Below are 14,354 nucleotides of genomic sequence, written 5' to 3'. Positions count from 1 at the left end.
CTGTTTTTTTTTTTAAACACGAAAAAACGTAATAAATTAAATGATCGTTTAAAACTTAAAAAATACAGTTTTTTTTAATGCCAAACATATTTTTTTATTTTATATTTACAAATCTACTTATCTTTTGATGTGGGTGTTATTAGTTTCTCATTTATTTGATTTTTCCTTACTTTTAGTTTTTAAAATTTTTTAAAAAATTTACCATTTTTTTTTTACAAACTCGTCGTATTATACTTAAGAAAAACCTCATCGTTTAAAACTATGAGACATTATCTGTGACTATGCATGGTATATCATTCATGAGCTTCCATAGTTTTCATACACCAGCACTTCTTTGTCTATACACCAGCACTTCTTTGTCCATTCGCTGCTGAATCTTTACAAACTCCAAGTTTCTATCATAGCAGACTTCACATTAACTTTTACATCAAACTTTCTTCTAACAAGCTGCTTCCACAATGTAGAGGCTAATGTGACATTCTAACATCAAGTGATATAAAGATTCAGTAAGTTTCCTGCACACCACACATCTGCTAACAAGAGAACACTCGTAGTCTGTAATCGATGAAGGGTGAGAAGCTTCTCATTTAATGTAAGGTAACAAGTCCACATAGCCTGTGGGACTCTGCAGTATTCTTCTAAACTGTCTCTATCAGGTGGTTGTGCATGCCTTTGTCTCTGATGTTATTGTAAATGTCATGTCTTGAAAGAGTAAACACTTCTTGGTTTCCCCAAGTGACTGTCTGCATTCATGTTGACATGAACATGGACAAAGACATGTTTTAACCACGTAGACTCCGTCATAAGTAAGGCTGATGAACCATGAGCATGTGCTGAACTGATCTATTGAGCAATCGGTTGACTATGTTAAGATCTTAACTTATCTGTCATTGTCTTCTACGGCAACGTCTGTAACATTAATGAAGTGAAAGGTTGCTCGGGGTTAAGCTCCCATGGAAGACGATGCTGGTCATAAATTAAATTGATTTGTTGATTGGACTTGGGCCGACTGTTCATGCCTATATGAATGTATGGCCATGTTATTAAGTAATTATTTTTATTTGTCTAAGTTATTATCTTTACCGTAAGTGGAATAAATCATTTAAGCTTAATAATAATTTGTCTGTAATGCATTGTATGTCGTATAATGGATCGCATTCTTTTACCCTTTTTCGAGAGATGATGACTATTCATAGTTACTATATTGACACCAAACGAGTTTGAAATGTTTTATTTGGCTTAACTCTCTACTTTTTTTCTAGAAGAAATGACGGAAAAAGGGAGTAAGATCTGTGACTCCAAGGTGGCCATGAACAGCGTGGCGGAAGCCCTTGTTTTTAGCCAATCCATGAAGAACCTTTTATGAGTTACTCGAACTTAACTGAACAAAGTGATCCAATCTTTTTAAACTGTGTTGTCTTTCATTTCAAACATTTGAACTGAACAAAGTGATCTAATCTTTTCAAACAGTATATATATATATAGGCTGAATGATTTCTTTTTTTTTTTTTAAATTTTGAAGGGGAGCCATATCCGCTATTGGCCTTCCCTTTGGCTCCACTGCCAGGAAAGAGTGTGTCGGGGCTCGCCCATCATAGAGCTCGAGCACAGAGTTTAGTGAGGAGACCTCTAGATCACATGATCTCTTTCGTTGAGATCTTGGGCTGCTGGCATTATAAGTCCAAGGGCTTGTCTAGGCCAAATAAAATGAACACGAGTTTTAGGTGCACATAGAAAACTGTATTTATGTACAAAACATATTTGCCTAGGTGTCATGTTTACATGTGCTTGTATCTCTACTGTGATGGGTTAACCCTTTTATTGAAGTTTTGAAAATGGTAGCCACATGGTGTTCATATTGCTTGAAAGTATATATGAATATGCTTGAAACTTTCAAGTAACAATGTCTGTGTTTAACTATTTATTATTGAATGAAGTAATCTGGTTTGAACAAATTTAAACGCATTTAAAATCTGGGTGTCACAAAACTAAGTTGATTAGAGCCTAAAATTGAATTATTTTGTCATTCTATTGATGTATTGGCAGATATGGCCGCAGCAACACATATAAGCCAATACGAGCCATATACGGTTAATTCACGCCGGCCAGAGATCCAAGAAGCCAAGCTTGATCTTGACTCGAACGGATCGACCCCAGTTGGCAGCAGGACCAAGCCATTGATGCCGATCGGCGACGACCCGTGAGCAGGGAGCACGAAGGCGAGTTTTGATGGAACCTATGTAGGCTGGGTGGGGTTCATCTTCGTGGTGAACGGCCGTCTAGGGTCTGAGTCTCCACCAACGAGGGACTCTTTCACATAAACTGCGCATACCGCCCCCAAACCTCGCGCCATCCCGGTTGCCGTGCGTTTGCGGGAAGAGGAGGAGCCCGGAAATGCAGAGCGCCACCAGCAGCGGCATCGCCTATGACCTCAAGTACCAGGTACCATACGACCGATCCTCTTTCCTCCATCGCTGCCACCATCTTTCATTCTCGTCTTTTATCTACTGTTGGTTAATCGCAATCTTGATTCCGAAGGCAAGGTGCATTTGCGACGTCAAGGCTGATGCGGAGACCACCTGCTTTCTTGCAGGCACTCTCAGCCTCAAGGAAGAAAACGAGGTATGAATGGAAGAGAGGGGGAAGTGTCTTTATTTTCTTTAGGGATTAATGGCGTTCATAATAAACTTTTTTTCTTGCTAATTGCGTTTTTTCTTTTACGGGGCATGAAATACTGGGTTCGATCTGATGGGGATTACTTCCTCTTATCGTATGGCGATTCTCCAGATCCATCTGATCCAGATCTCGCCTTCTGGCACAGAGCTCACCTGCAGAGGTCTTTTCTCCCATCCCCACGAGATCTGGAATCTTGCTTCCTGCCCGTTTGATCCACGCACATTCTCGACTGTATTCGATTCGGGTACGACTCCTTGCCCCATTTCGTGCTATTTTAAGCTGCTGGCTATTTTCATTTTCCCTTTGTTTTCATGTGTGTGCGTTTTTTGTAGAAGAATTGGATGTTGGCAGTTTGCACGCGAAAAAAACTATTGGATATTACGTCATAGAACACCTGATGGGTTTCCTTATGCGGGTTTTATATGGCAGATGCAAATATTGAAATAATTCGCAGTGGTAAACTTTACCGAGGAGCTGTAACTGCAAGACGCTTCTGTAACTATATCATTGAGCATAGAACCAGGAAGTTCAAAAGGGATTATGGATTATGTATATTAATGTGTTAACTCTGCTTCGTTCTCTTTCGAGAAGATGGCCACTTATTGAAAAATGGGGATATAAAGTTCAACCCTTATACTGGAATTCGTCATTTATTTTTTCTTTTTTACTTGCTTGGCCAAGTAAACCACAAGAGGGGCATCGTATTACGAGGCCTCTGGTCGGTCATCAAATCTGAGGTCCCTACACCTCTTGGAATGTACTGAGCCTTAGGCTTATGACGAGGGTCAACTTCTGCGGGACTGAGCTATGGATGTCCCGCATGGGCGTAGGTTGAAGTCAAGGTTCCCTCTAGCTGTGAAGGTGGAACTGTTTTGGTATTTATCAGAGTTGGCTGGCCTCTATGGATTTCTAGATCTTGCTCATTGTTGGATAGTGGTTAAACTTAAACACACTTGTGTAGTACATTTCACTAACATATTTTGTTTTCTGGCACTTCCTTTTTCCGCGCAGCTTTTAGAAGGCCTACTTTATCTTTTATTGTTCTCTGTTGTAGGAGGCATATATGGAGCCGCTGTATGGCAGATCCCTGATGATTTTGCTAACTCCAGTTCTCCACAATTGGAACAGATTGCTTCTCTTGATGCTCATTCATGCGAAATTAGAAGGTGAAATGACTGCATCTCTCTCTCCCCCTCTCTCTCCTCTTCTCCAGATTCATATACAGAAAGACAAGAATTACAAGTTGCTTAGTCTCCCAATTGACAATGTTATGAACATGGTACCCAGATTTTACTTATGTGTTTTTAACTGTCACTTTGGAACATGTTCTTCTCTATGTTATCCTTTTCGTATGTATTCAAGTATTTATTTTGGCACGTGCATGTGTGTATAATGGTTCATAGGGCATAGGCATCTGCTTTTGCTTGACCTTCCTTAGATTGCTGAGCTGCCAGTGGCCTGGAACATCTTATGCCAAGTATCGGCAATGAATGTTATTATTGTCTAGCTGCATAAGTGGGTCATTTGCCTGAAAGAGCACCCTTCTCTTTGTAGCGTAAAAAGAGTTTGAATATGATTTTGATTTTTGTTGCATATATAAGGTTCTGATTGCTGGTGGTAAGTCACTAACTGTTCTCAAATAGAAAGCTGCACTCACAGTCATCAACATCGTTCTTGGCATTTTCCTGATAAGGTTTTTTTAATTTTTTTTTTTTAAAGAATCTCAGGAACGTAAAATCTAAAAAGCATAACCAATAGAAAATGATGAATTTATGTGTTTTCTAATAATGATCTTACAAAATATTGATAAATACTTTTTAATTTAAAAAGATAAAATAGAAAGCATGCACTATATATAAAAAAAACTTCCTTTCTAAAGGCAAAATGTTGCAATGTTATTTATGATGATGTTGTGATGTTTGTAAATATTTCAAAAACTCATAATCTTTTCTTGATGTTATAAATACTTTGGCAATAGAATCACAATATCTTCTGATATGTGTGACCATAGTCACGGTCCATCAGTAAAACATGTCATACTTGAAATCCAGTCTTATGGATAAGAATCTCATTCTATATCTACATATGCATTCCATTCTGTCTTTCCTATATGACAAGTACTTTGATCTGGTTCTCTTCTATATTACATGGCTACTTCTAGAAACATGAAATGGCGTGGTGTTAGACACTCATATTGATGCTGACATGATTTGACATGTCGTCTTCTCTATCTGAAATATTAATGTGAAGTAGTGGTGAGGTGTCATCCTCTTTTCTTGAGAAAATCTTGGGCAGTGGGGAGAAAATGGTACTTGAGAGGGGGCAAGCCCCCTCTCTCCTTTTTTTTCCCCTGACAGTTCCAAAAGAAGAAAGTGAAACAATGTCTATCTTTTTATTTGACAGAAAAGGTAACCCTTCTTCTGCCAACCTATAAAAGATGAGGCATTGCTTCCTACTCACTCGGCATGTGTGGGCAGGGTTTACCTCCTTCACTTTTAATTTCAAAAAGAAGAAGCAAGAGGTTAAGTGGGTAGTGGAGAAGGGGAGGGAAAGGGAATTGTCTCTTCTTATAAAGGAGAATACTAGTGAATGTGCTGACTCTTGTTCAATTCATCTAAACAGCGTCCTTTGGTGGCCATCAGGAAAGCACGACAAATTGGTTAGCATTGACAAGGAGAATATATATTTGTGGAGTTTAGATTCTTCAACCAAATCTGCCAAGGTAAGGTTGGGATCTAGATGCACCCATTTACAGATTGTCTACAACGCATATGAACTGTCGTTTAAAAGGTCATGCAAATTTTCCTTTCATCTACTGTTTCTATTCAAATTCATACTCATGTGCTTTACGTCTTGAACTTACTGGCTATAAGAAATGTATGAAAATTAAAGTGCCAGAGGCAACATCGAGTTTGCTAGTGACTTTAATGATTCCATTCCAAAAGGTTGGCCTAGTGACTTATTATTCATATTATACATCCTATTTCACATTGTATTATATGGTACAATGATATATCATATGATAACCCAATGCAGGCATTATCCACCCTGGAACTAGTTTCAGATGTGTATTGTGTTGTTTGCCCACAGTTGATATTACCATGTGCCTGTGATACACTATAATACTCATAATTTCTAATCAGCCACTGACAGTGTTGTTTAGAGTTAGATTGGATCCCAAAATTGGATCCGTTTAGTGTTTGGATTTGGTTTACTTATTATTTATGTTATTGTGGATTTGGATCTTTTTATTGTGAGACCCGAGATCCAATACGGATCTAAGGGCCAGGCTTCTTAAAAAGGTTTCTTTTGTTTGTTTAGAGCTAACTGTTGATGAAAAGACCCTAATTTCCCTTTTGTTATTGAATGTCCCTGTGTTTTCTTGCATTTTTTCCTTCCATTCTTGCTTGCTGGTGCTTTTCTCGCTGGGATTGGAGTGAGGAACTCTAATTACTGCGTCAGCCACTTACAAAGGTCCATGTGCAGCAACTTCTATGTAATGCTAGTAAGGATGAAACAGTTTCAATTTTTTTTCGTTTGGCCCTTTACTTGTCAGCTTATTTTATATTTTGAAGGTACTCTTTTCCATGAGCGAAGCCTTATATTGTAACTACGACCTTTCATAATTTCTTAGTGTCCTTTACTTTGGCTTGAATTTTTGTTGATAATTTTCATTTTAAAAGAAAATTCTTTTTTGACGTTCCATGCATTTAATTTGTATAACCATATGTTCAACAAGTTCATTTGATTGTTACAGAAAGATAAAGTATATTAGTCTGATACATCAATTTCTTATTCAGGACTTGTTGGTATACTTAGGTGCAATCACAGGAATCTGTTGGTATGTTGCATTATCTATCGGGGGGAGCATGGGATCCACATGACCAGAATGCTGTTGCAGTGACTTGTGAATCATCAATTCAGTGTTGGGACATAAGATCAATGAAGTATGTTTCACTCTCTGGTTTTTGTACTGAGGGGATTCACATGCATATGCACAAGCATACATAAATTCACCAATATAAATGTACGCCGTTGAGATCCCAAAATTAAATTGCTAATTAATAATCTCTATATGGATTGCATAATTGCATAATAAACAAATTAGAAGAAGTATAACTGAGAAAAATTTGTTAATAAGATATTATTAGGGAAAAAAAAGAAACATCATAAAAATGAAGTTAGTAGGTTGATTTGATGTTGATTGTAAAGCTTTGTTAATAATATCATGTATTAAACATTATCATTTGCTATTCTTTGAGAAATATCATAGCTAAAGACCTTCCTATGTTCATAATTTTCTAAAAGAACCCTTTATATTGTTCATAATGTTCTAAAAGAGTCTGTCTTGTTACAGGAAATGCAACATACTATTATTCTTCAGTCTACTTTACTAATTTTCAGAAAGTAATTGTCAGCCCCTTCCTCCCCTTCTCTCTCTTCAGAATATCTATCCATCCATATATTTTGAGCATTTAGAGTTACTAGGTAATGTAATTATCTCGTGTAATAGGAATCTGAATAATTTATTTTTTATATGGTTTGCCAGCCTAATGTCCAAACTCAAGTTAGCTGATTGGCTCAGTAATTTATTGTTTATGGAAACATCTAATTTCATTCTCTTGGTTTATCAAGGAATTGTATGAACTACAAACCAGTACATGTCTCCTGTCAGAGTTGTTACATGTATACCATTTATTTTGGTTTTTGTATATGTCATTGGTGTGCAAGCAATCACCATAGAGAATCTGTATATCACTTGAATGTCCTTTTCATATCTGTCGGTTCCTGCCAAGTTCTTTCTATCCCTTTGGAATACCCTGCATTTTTATATGAAGAAACATTAGACAAGGTTCTCTGACTCTGGCGTATATATTGCTTTGGCACAACTAATGTCCCTGCTGTTTAATTGAATCCATGTGATTATCAAGTGGGTGACAGATCACCTAATCAAATAAACGTGTTAATCAGCCCATTAGCAAGTGAGATACAGATGGCAGAGCGCTCCACCAGTGCAAGCATGAAGCTAGAAGACAGTCATGATGGCTGGAAAAATTTACCTTGAGTTGATTGTCACTACATATGCTCACCGACCACATCAATGAGAAAGGAACTTAGCACCACCTTGTATGTCCAGTTTGAAACATAAAAAAGAACTCCCTAAAAATTGTATCCAAACCATTCAGTAATTAGAGTAACAAAAACTAACAGGAACACCAATTCGACCTTAAGACAATCTGCTGATCTGATCCAGTTATGAAGATTTTTGAATTCTGAAAATGAGAACTATCAATATCTAGTTGTAAAGTAAATAGCCAAAGACAGGCTAGATTTCAATATTTTATTCAAACACTTCTAAAAAGCACGTTCTAGCCAATGGGTACTGCAGATCCCCAAAAAGTTCTTGGCCTTCATTGCTGCCGGCAAACAAGAAGGCAGACATTGAATTCCTCGTGTGCACTATGTGCTGTCGATAGTGTAATCTCCTCCACTTATAAAACAAACTCTTTGGTTCTCCCTCAACTCCTACGTGCCCCTCCTACCATCTGTGGAAGAGCGTAGTAACAATGGATAATGCACTCTAATCAAGAGAACCAAGAATAAGCTTCATTTACTACCCAAGGTTCAAGTCCGACATAGGTCCAACATCCTTACCCTAATCAAAGCCTTTCGTTACTTGACTTGCTTTTAGAAGAAAAATCTACAACATGTACAATAACACTCATGCAACTATTCAAGTGCTACAAATTGTTCAGAAGCAGATATGCCTTTTAGTTTCTTGTCTTTTTCCCATCAATACTCGTTATTAAGGCTGTCCAGGCTCCTCACATGCATGCTTTCTCAATGCGCAGATAGCAAGTGATTTATGCAAAGTGAATATTAACCTGAAAGTGATGCTATGCCAGATAGAGGAATATGACTAAAAATCCCTAAGTGATGAAATTAATTACAGAGTTGTATTTCTTTTTAACTCCTTCACTCACTAAATGATTCTTTTACTTTGATTCCGCTGTCTTTTTTTTTTTTTTCTTTTTGGAAACATAATCTTGAAAGGGCTTCTGATTTTATCTTTAGATTCTTTAACCTGGTGACTGACTCAAGCCTTCCTTTTTATTTCTTTTGAGTTAGTTTATCTGCTGTTCTCATTTTCATGTGCATGCTAGACCATTCTCTATGATCTTTTTTAGTTTATATATCCTACTTGGCTTGCACAAACCACTGGGAAAAATCAATATTGAGTTGTAATTGGTTATCTTCGCTGAATTGGAGAAGATGGTGACTTCATTTGTTTGATCCTCTAAATTGTCATGTGTTTGCTTCCGTATATGAGTGGTTGTCTTCTCATAACATGGTCATGGCACTTTGTGGCTGCTAGTTAATTAAGAAGCTCTCGTTAGTTATCTCTAAGTTAATTCTGAACTTTAATATGATAATATAGGCTGTGAATTGTCCTTCAGAATTCTTTTCATATTTATAGATCATTAACATGTATATCATGGTTCTTTCAGGAAAACAATTACTCTTGATCATGCTCATGCTCGGGCTATAGACTTTAACCCCAAGAAACAGCACATTCTTGTAAGTATATGCTACTAAAATCCATGTAAGCAAACTCATAAGTTGTCATCCCACTGGTTGGCTAACCGTTTGAGTTAGTGGATGACAAGTTCCCCGTCAAAATTCTTAATGGCCATAAAATTCTGAGACAAATGATCCACCTAGTTGACCCTTGCCTAGTCAGCAAGAACATAATTTTTATCCTTTTAGGCTTTAGCATGCCCTGCCCTCTTTCTCTTTTTCTCTCTCTCTCTCTATCTCAGACACACACACACAGATAAATGTATGACTTCCTATTAATGCATTTTTGGTGATGTGCATTTTGTGTGTACTTTTTCTGTACTTTGGTGTGCACATATGATTGTAAATCATGCTTCTGCATGCCTTTGGCTTTTAACTTGTGTTCTAACCATATTGTTGAAGATTAGAAGCATCATTCCATCTTCTTCACATGCATCTAAGGTGTAGTCCTTAACGTGTTCTGTAGCTTTTTATTGTTGTCTTTGGGAACCATCTAGGGTCGATTAGACCCAACTAATCCTTCTCGCTGTCCTACTGGGCTTTTTAGTGGTCCTTTCCGCACTAGCTCGTGCTTTTGGCTTCATAGCTGTAGCCTATGAAGGAAACAAACGTGGTAAGCCATCTTTTTCGAAATTGAGATTCTTTGTCAATCTTTATTCAAATATTGAACGATTTTTCATTTCACATCTAATCTGGCAATCTAGAATTATAGCAGGTATTCTTCCAAGTTGCATTAGACTTGTGATCACTCTTAAAAAATAGTGCAAATGATGTCTATAATTTTAAGCTTGTCACCTTGTATGGCATTGGATGGTGGGAATAAGTTTGTTGTTATTGTTTTTGGTTCTGTAAAAATGTGAGATATCAGAGGCATACTAGACAAGGCAATTGTCAAGTGCAAATACCATCAAGTATTGGATTTACTATTGTCTTTGTTATGTTAAATAAATTAATTTGAAAAATTATCTCGATAAGTCAATTGCTTGTGACAAATTTGTATTTTCTGATACATAAAAGCAAAAATGTTTGCTTTACTTGTAAACTATGAGGAGATTTTGTTCTTGTTTTTCAGCTTCGAGAATATAAATTTTATAAATAACCTTTAAACATTATTTTAATAGATATTGTTTAAGAATATGATAATATTGATATAGATATCTCATAAGCTATGCAATACCGTGAGGATGATGCTGTGTTCATGGGATCCAATAAATTGTTCACTCATGCTTGCTCAGATTGAGCCCTAAGGGCAAGCATCAACTTTAGCTTTCTTGTTTGTAACCTATGCATTTCATCCTCCGGAATATAAACAGGTACAGAAATTATTTTGCTTTAGAATGCATGTATTGTAACATGGCATGGTGGCTTAAAGATGCACCCAGTTTCCATTTTGCGAGAGATGCAATGTTTTTTTAATTTCCTTTCCTATTTCTGGTGGTCCTTATAAAACAATAGCATGAAGAAAGCTCCGATTATAGGGCACATGGTTTTCGATTTTTCATTTTCTTGAGGAAGTGGTTTCTATTTTACCAGGTGACTGCAGAATACGAATCCGGCATTTGTGTGTGGGATATTAGGATGCCAGATGTTCCAATCAGAGAGCTTCCTGGACATGCACATTGGTACTTCTACTTTAGACTACCAAGTTCCTACATTTAGGCATCTCTTCGTTTTATACAGAAACCTGTCTGCATAAGTAGCACTTGTAGTCCAACTTGCATTAGGCATCTACATGTCCCTGTACTTTCCTCTTTTGACTTTGCTTGTTCGTTTCCTTGAGGTTCCTTTGTGTGAATTTGCAGGACATGGTCCGTCCAGCACAATCCAGAATATCATGAGCTGATTTTGGTAATTTGGTAATTCAATTACAGGAATAATTATTCCTTTCTCTAATCCTTTTGATAAACTCTATATTCTTTGCAGAGCTCTGGAACAGATTCGACTGTTAACTTGTGGTTTGCTTCTGTCAATGGCATGGATGATGCTATATATGAAAGGTGTTGCTTACTGGGGATCTACTTCTTCAGGCATCTTGCTTTTTTTTTTTCAATTTCCCTATAAACTATGTTCATTGTTCTGCAGAATGCCTGAGTTACCTTCCCGGAATGTAGATCCACTTATTTGTTCATTCAGTGACTATGAGGATTGTGTATATGGTAATTTTCCTTTCTTGAGGTTGAATGAGGTAGCCAGATGGTTGGATTGCCGTCTTTTTGCCCTTTTTTGCCTATGGAAAAGAAGAGGAAATCTCATCTTTGTAGGTATCTGGATGATTTGATTCATATTTTGATAATAAACAAAAAAAAATGCAGGTCTTTCGTGGAGTTGTCGAGAACCATGGATATTTGCTTCTTTATCATATGATGGAAGGGTAAGCAGTGATTGCCTGCTGAAAGTTTCTGTAGCATGTGATCGGTGGATGTATTCTTGCTCGAGCAATTTCTAGAAAAAGTTCTCATTTACAGAATGTTTTCAGTTGCTCTTTGCTCACCAATCCAAATTCCAGCCTTTGGGTTTTACATTCTTGGCTTTTCTGGTGATGCTACTGTTGATTATTGCCATTGATTAGTTATGCCAAAAAGACTTATAATGCCAAGTTTTCTTTTCCAACCTATAGCAAAGCAGAAGGTTTATGGTCAGTCCAGGGTTGTTAAATGGACATACAGTAGTAACTTGCTGGCCATTAGTTATTTATGCTTCGTCCTTATATGAAGTATTATCATGATCAGCATTTTCTTTTTCTTTTGTGACGGCTGCAGGTGGTGGTGGAGTCTGTCAAGCCTTACCTTCCAAAGCAATAAAGCTACAGTTGGTAGACCATGGCTTTTGCAGATGTTCAGGAAATTGATTGGTGGCGAGGCATTCTGATTACAAGTTTTGGACTAGATTTTAGCACCCAAAGCACATCAATCTTCCTTGTACCTCGTTAAAGGATTATTCTTGTGGATTTTCTGAGAAGACTGAACTTGCAGGGAAGTCATTTTGTTTATGGTCCTGCAGGAAAAGCTCTGCACAATCTTGCAATTTTCAAAATTGCAGAGTTGGCTGCTGCATTGCTAATGTTTTCGGGAGCACAAGTTTTCGATTTTGTTCTTGAAATGTATTCTGATTCTCATGGGTTTGTTGTCCTGGCAAGTGCAGTTTGGGAAACTTAGGTCCGCAGTTTAATGTTTGGATTGAGACTCCCGTGATTATTCAAAAAATGTTAATTAGGAGCTTGCCAGCGTTGATTGAAAAAATGAAGTCAAGGGGAACCAACGTTCCTGTGATCATCCTGTTACCTGGGCCAAGGGGAGTTGCAGCATAAATAGATTGGTTTCGGAGGTGTGTATCTGGCCAGATGAAAATAAGGCTATTACACCAAGCTCGGGTTTGTGATTATATATATGTCCTTGGTCCTTGGATATTTGGAGCGACTATGGTAACCAAGCCAAACAAGCAGTAAGCCTACTTTCATCGTGCCCATCAAGGGCATTGTTCCTGACTCCCTCAGTCGCTCTCCTCATGAATGTGTTGGGGCTCAGGCTCGTTGGTAGTGGGCTTATAGGTTGTTTGTTAGGCATATATGTGGGAAATTAGACCTTGACTAATAGAGTTGTTTGAGGGTGATTGCCATTGTGAGGCTAGTGTATGCAAAGGAAAAATAGGCACATTTTTTTCTTTCCTGTGTTTCTAACAGTATGAAGTAATAATTCATTAATTTCCTACTAAATCTCTAATCTTTCGGCTTGCCAGTGCTTCTGCCAGTTATGAAAATGCTGTTATAAAATGTCTAATGAATAGGTTGGTTTTGTATACTTTCAAGGTCAATTTAGGATTAAATTTTGAAAATGCGTTTGTACAATTGAGTTCAAGAATTAGCAATTCAAACCATTGTTAGGATTAGCTTAAGACAAACCGAATTTGATGTTATAGTTGAGATCTTTAATGGGGCTGACTTAATCATGTTTACATAAGTTCATTACATCCAAACGGACGTAAAGGTAATAGTGTTTTTGTGAAAACCGCCGATAAAATCCACGGTAATTTTTTATTCTTTGCCGCCACTTTCTGATCTCTCGCATAAATGACGGCAACTGCGGCGGTACTTCTCTTATGGAGTGGTCATCAGCCCTTGCCTCTCTCACTTGCTTCGTTCCAGTTTCATCGGATCTCTCACTTATTGCTGGAAACAGTTCCTACTGGTTTTGCGGTTCGGATTATATCGGTTGATACAAAGGAGACTGGACCAGTTGGGAAACCCATGGCAGACCTACAGTTACAACTTTATTTTGTTCTCTATCAGGTGAGCAGGAGGGAAACCTACTCCCCAAAAGAAAGGCTGAAGCCCCACTCCTTTCCCTTGCCCTTAGGGTTTAGAACTGTGTTGAAACCAGGTAAACTTGTGGTTGCTCCATTCAACTCGAGAGTAGCACCCGACACCTTTTTTAGTCCAAAGAAATAGTGCTCATGATCGGACTCACACTGACCCACCAGCCTCACTAGCTATGCTACACCCTCTCTAAAAATTTAAATAAAGACATTTCAATTTTCAAAACTCAACATGACAATTTCAGCTTTCATTTTCCTGTGAAATTTCAACGTTCTTTGAAATTCTTTTTCAGGCATTTAATCTGCTAACTAATAACTTAAATAATTTTTAGAACAATTTACAGGAAACTGCTAAACTTTTAATGAAGTGCCCAATGTTTGAAAGATTATAGTCGCCTAAATTTATAAAATATTTACAATTCATGCTTCATGAATGAAAACCACTAATTTATATTTAAAAAGATCATTGAAAGAGGGCCTTACAATAGGGAGTTTTTTACGACCAATATTTTTTTGGCTCGTTTCTTCACGATTTCATCTTTTTCCCATAGTGTCATTATAAAGACAAAGGCGAACTGTAAGAGATGTGAACTTGTTCGACCTAAAAATGTGGTATGTGATTTTATTTTAAGAAACTAAGTTTTGCATTAAAGGGAAAATAGTCTTTAAGTATATATCAATAATTTTCATTAGTGAAGCTTGCGTTCATGAATTATTTTATGAACCCAAGCGATTATTTGTAAGTTCCTAAATCTTAGGCAGTTATTTGTAGATGCGTCCAAAACTGA

At 37.3% G+C, this 14,354-nt stretch overlaps 1 protein-coding gene across 2 annotated transcripts; it reads left to right on the top strand.

The window, feature by feature from the left end:
• Positions 1-2,160: 2,160 nt before the first annotated feature.
• Positions 2,161-12,509, top strand: LOC116249026 (WD repeat-containing protein DWA2). Of its 2 annotated transcripts, none has more exons than XR_004171080.2 (13): positions 2,161-2,442; positions 2,539-2,622; positions 2,788-2,920; positions 3,731-3,842; positions 5,299-5,398; positions 6,496-6,623; positions 9,186-9,255; positions 10,789-10,877; positions 11,058-11,103; positions 11,192-11,252; positions 11,338-11,411; positions 11,568-11,626; positions 12,015-12,509. XR_004171080.2 is itself a non-coding variant. In XM_031622122.2 (13 exons), the coding sequence occupies exons 1-13, from the start codon at positions 2,395-2,397 to the stop codon at positions 12,054-12,056; spliced, it is 1,059 nt and encodes a 352-aa protein (XP_031477982.1). In that variant the 5' UTR covers positions 2,164-2,394; the 3' UTR covers positions 12,057-12,509. The 2 variants fall into 2 exon arrangements, 1 of the variants encoding a protein (XP_031477982.1); XM_031622122.2 differs by having other exon boundaries at positions 2,164-2,442; positions 11,179-11,252.
• Positions 12,510-14,354: the final 1,845 nt, after the last annotated feature.

This window comes from Nymphaea colorata, chromosome 2 (genome assembly GCF_008831285.2).
Source record: "Nymphaea colorata isolate Beijing-Zhang1983 chromosome 2, ASM883128v2, whole genome shotgun sequence".
NCBI classification, from domain to species: Eukaryota; Viridiplantae; Streptophyta; class Magnoliopsida; order Nymphaeales; family Nymphaeaceae; genus Nymphaea; species Nymphaea colorata.
The sequence above is the reverse complement of the archived record's forward strand: the minus strand, read 5'-3'. Positions and strand labels throughout refer to the sequence as shown.

What these genes read in the sequence shown, in the direction of transcription:
- LOC116249026 (XM_031622122.2), top strand. Translation starts at nt 2,395, where the DNA reads ATGCAGAGCGCCACCAGCAGCGGCATCGCCTATGACCTCAAGTACCAG. An exon ending in CCTATGACCTCAAGTACCAG is followed by an intron (nt 2,443 to 2,538) that starts GTACCATACGAC and finishes TTGATTCCGAAG; the next exon opens with GCAAGGTGCATTTGCGACGT. An exon ending in AATATCATGAGCTGATTTTG is followed by an intron (nt 11,104 to 11,178) that starts GTAATTTGGTAA and finishes TATTCTTTGCAG; the next exon opens with AGCTCTGGAACAGATTCGAC.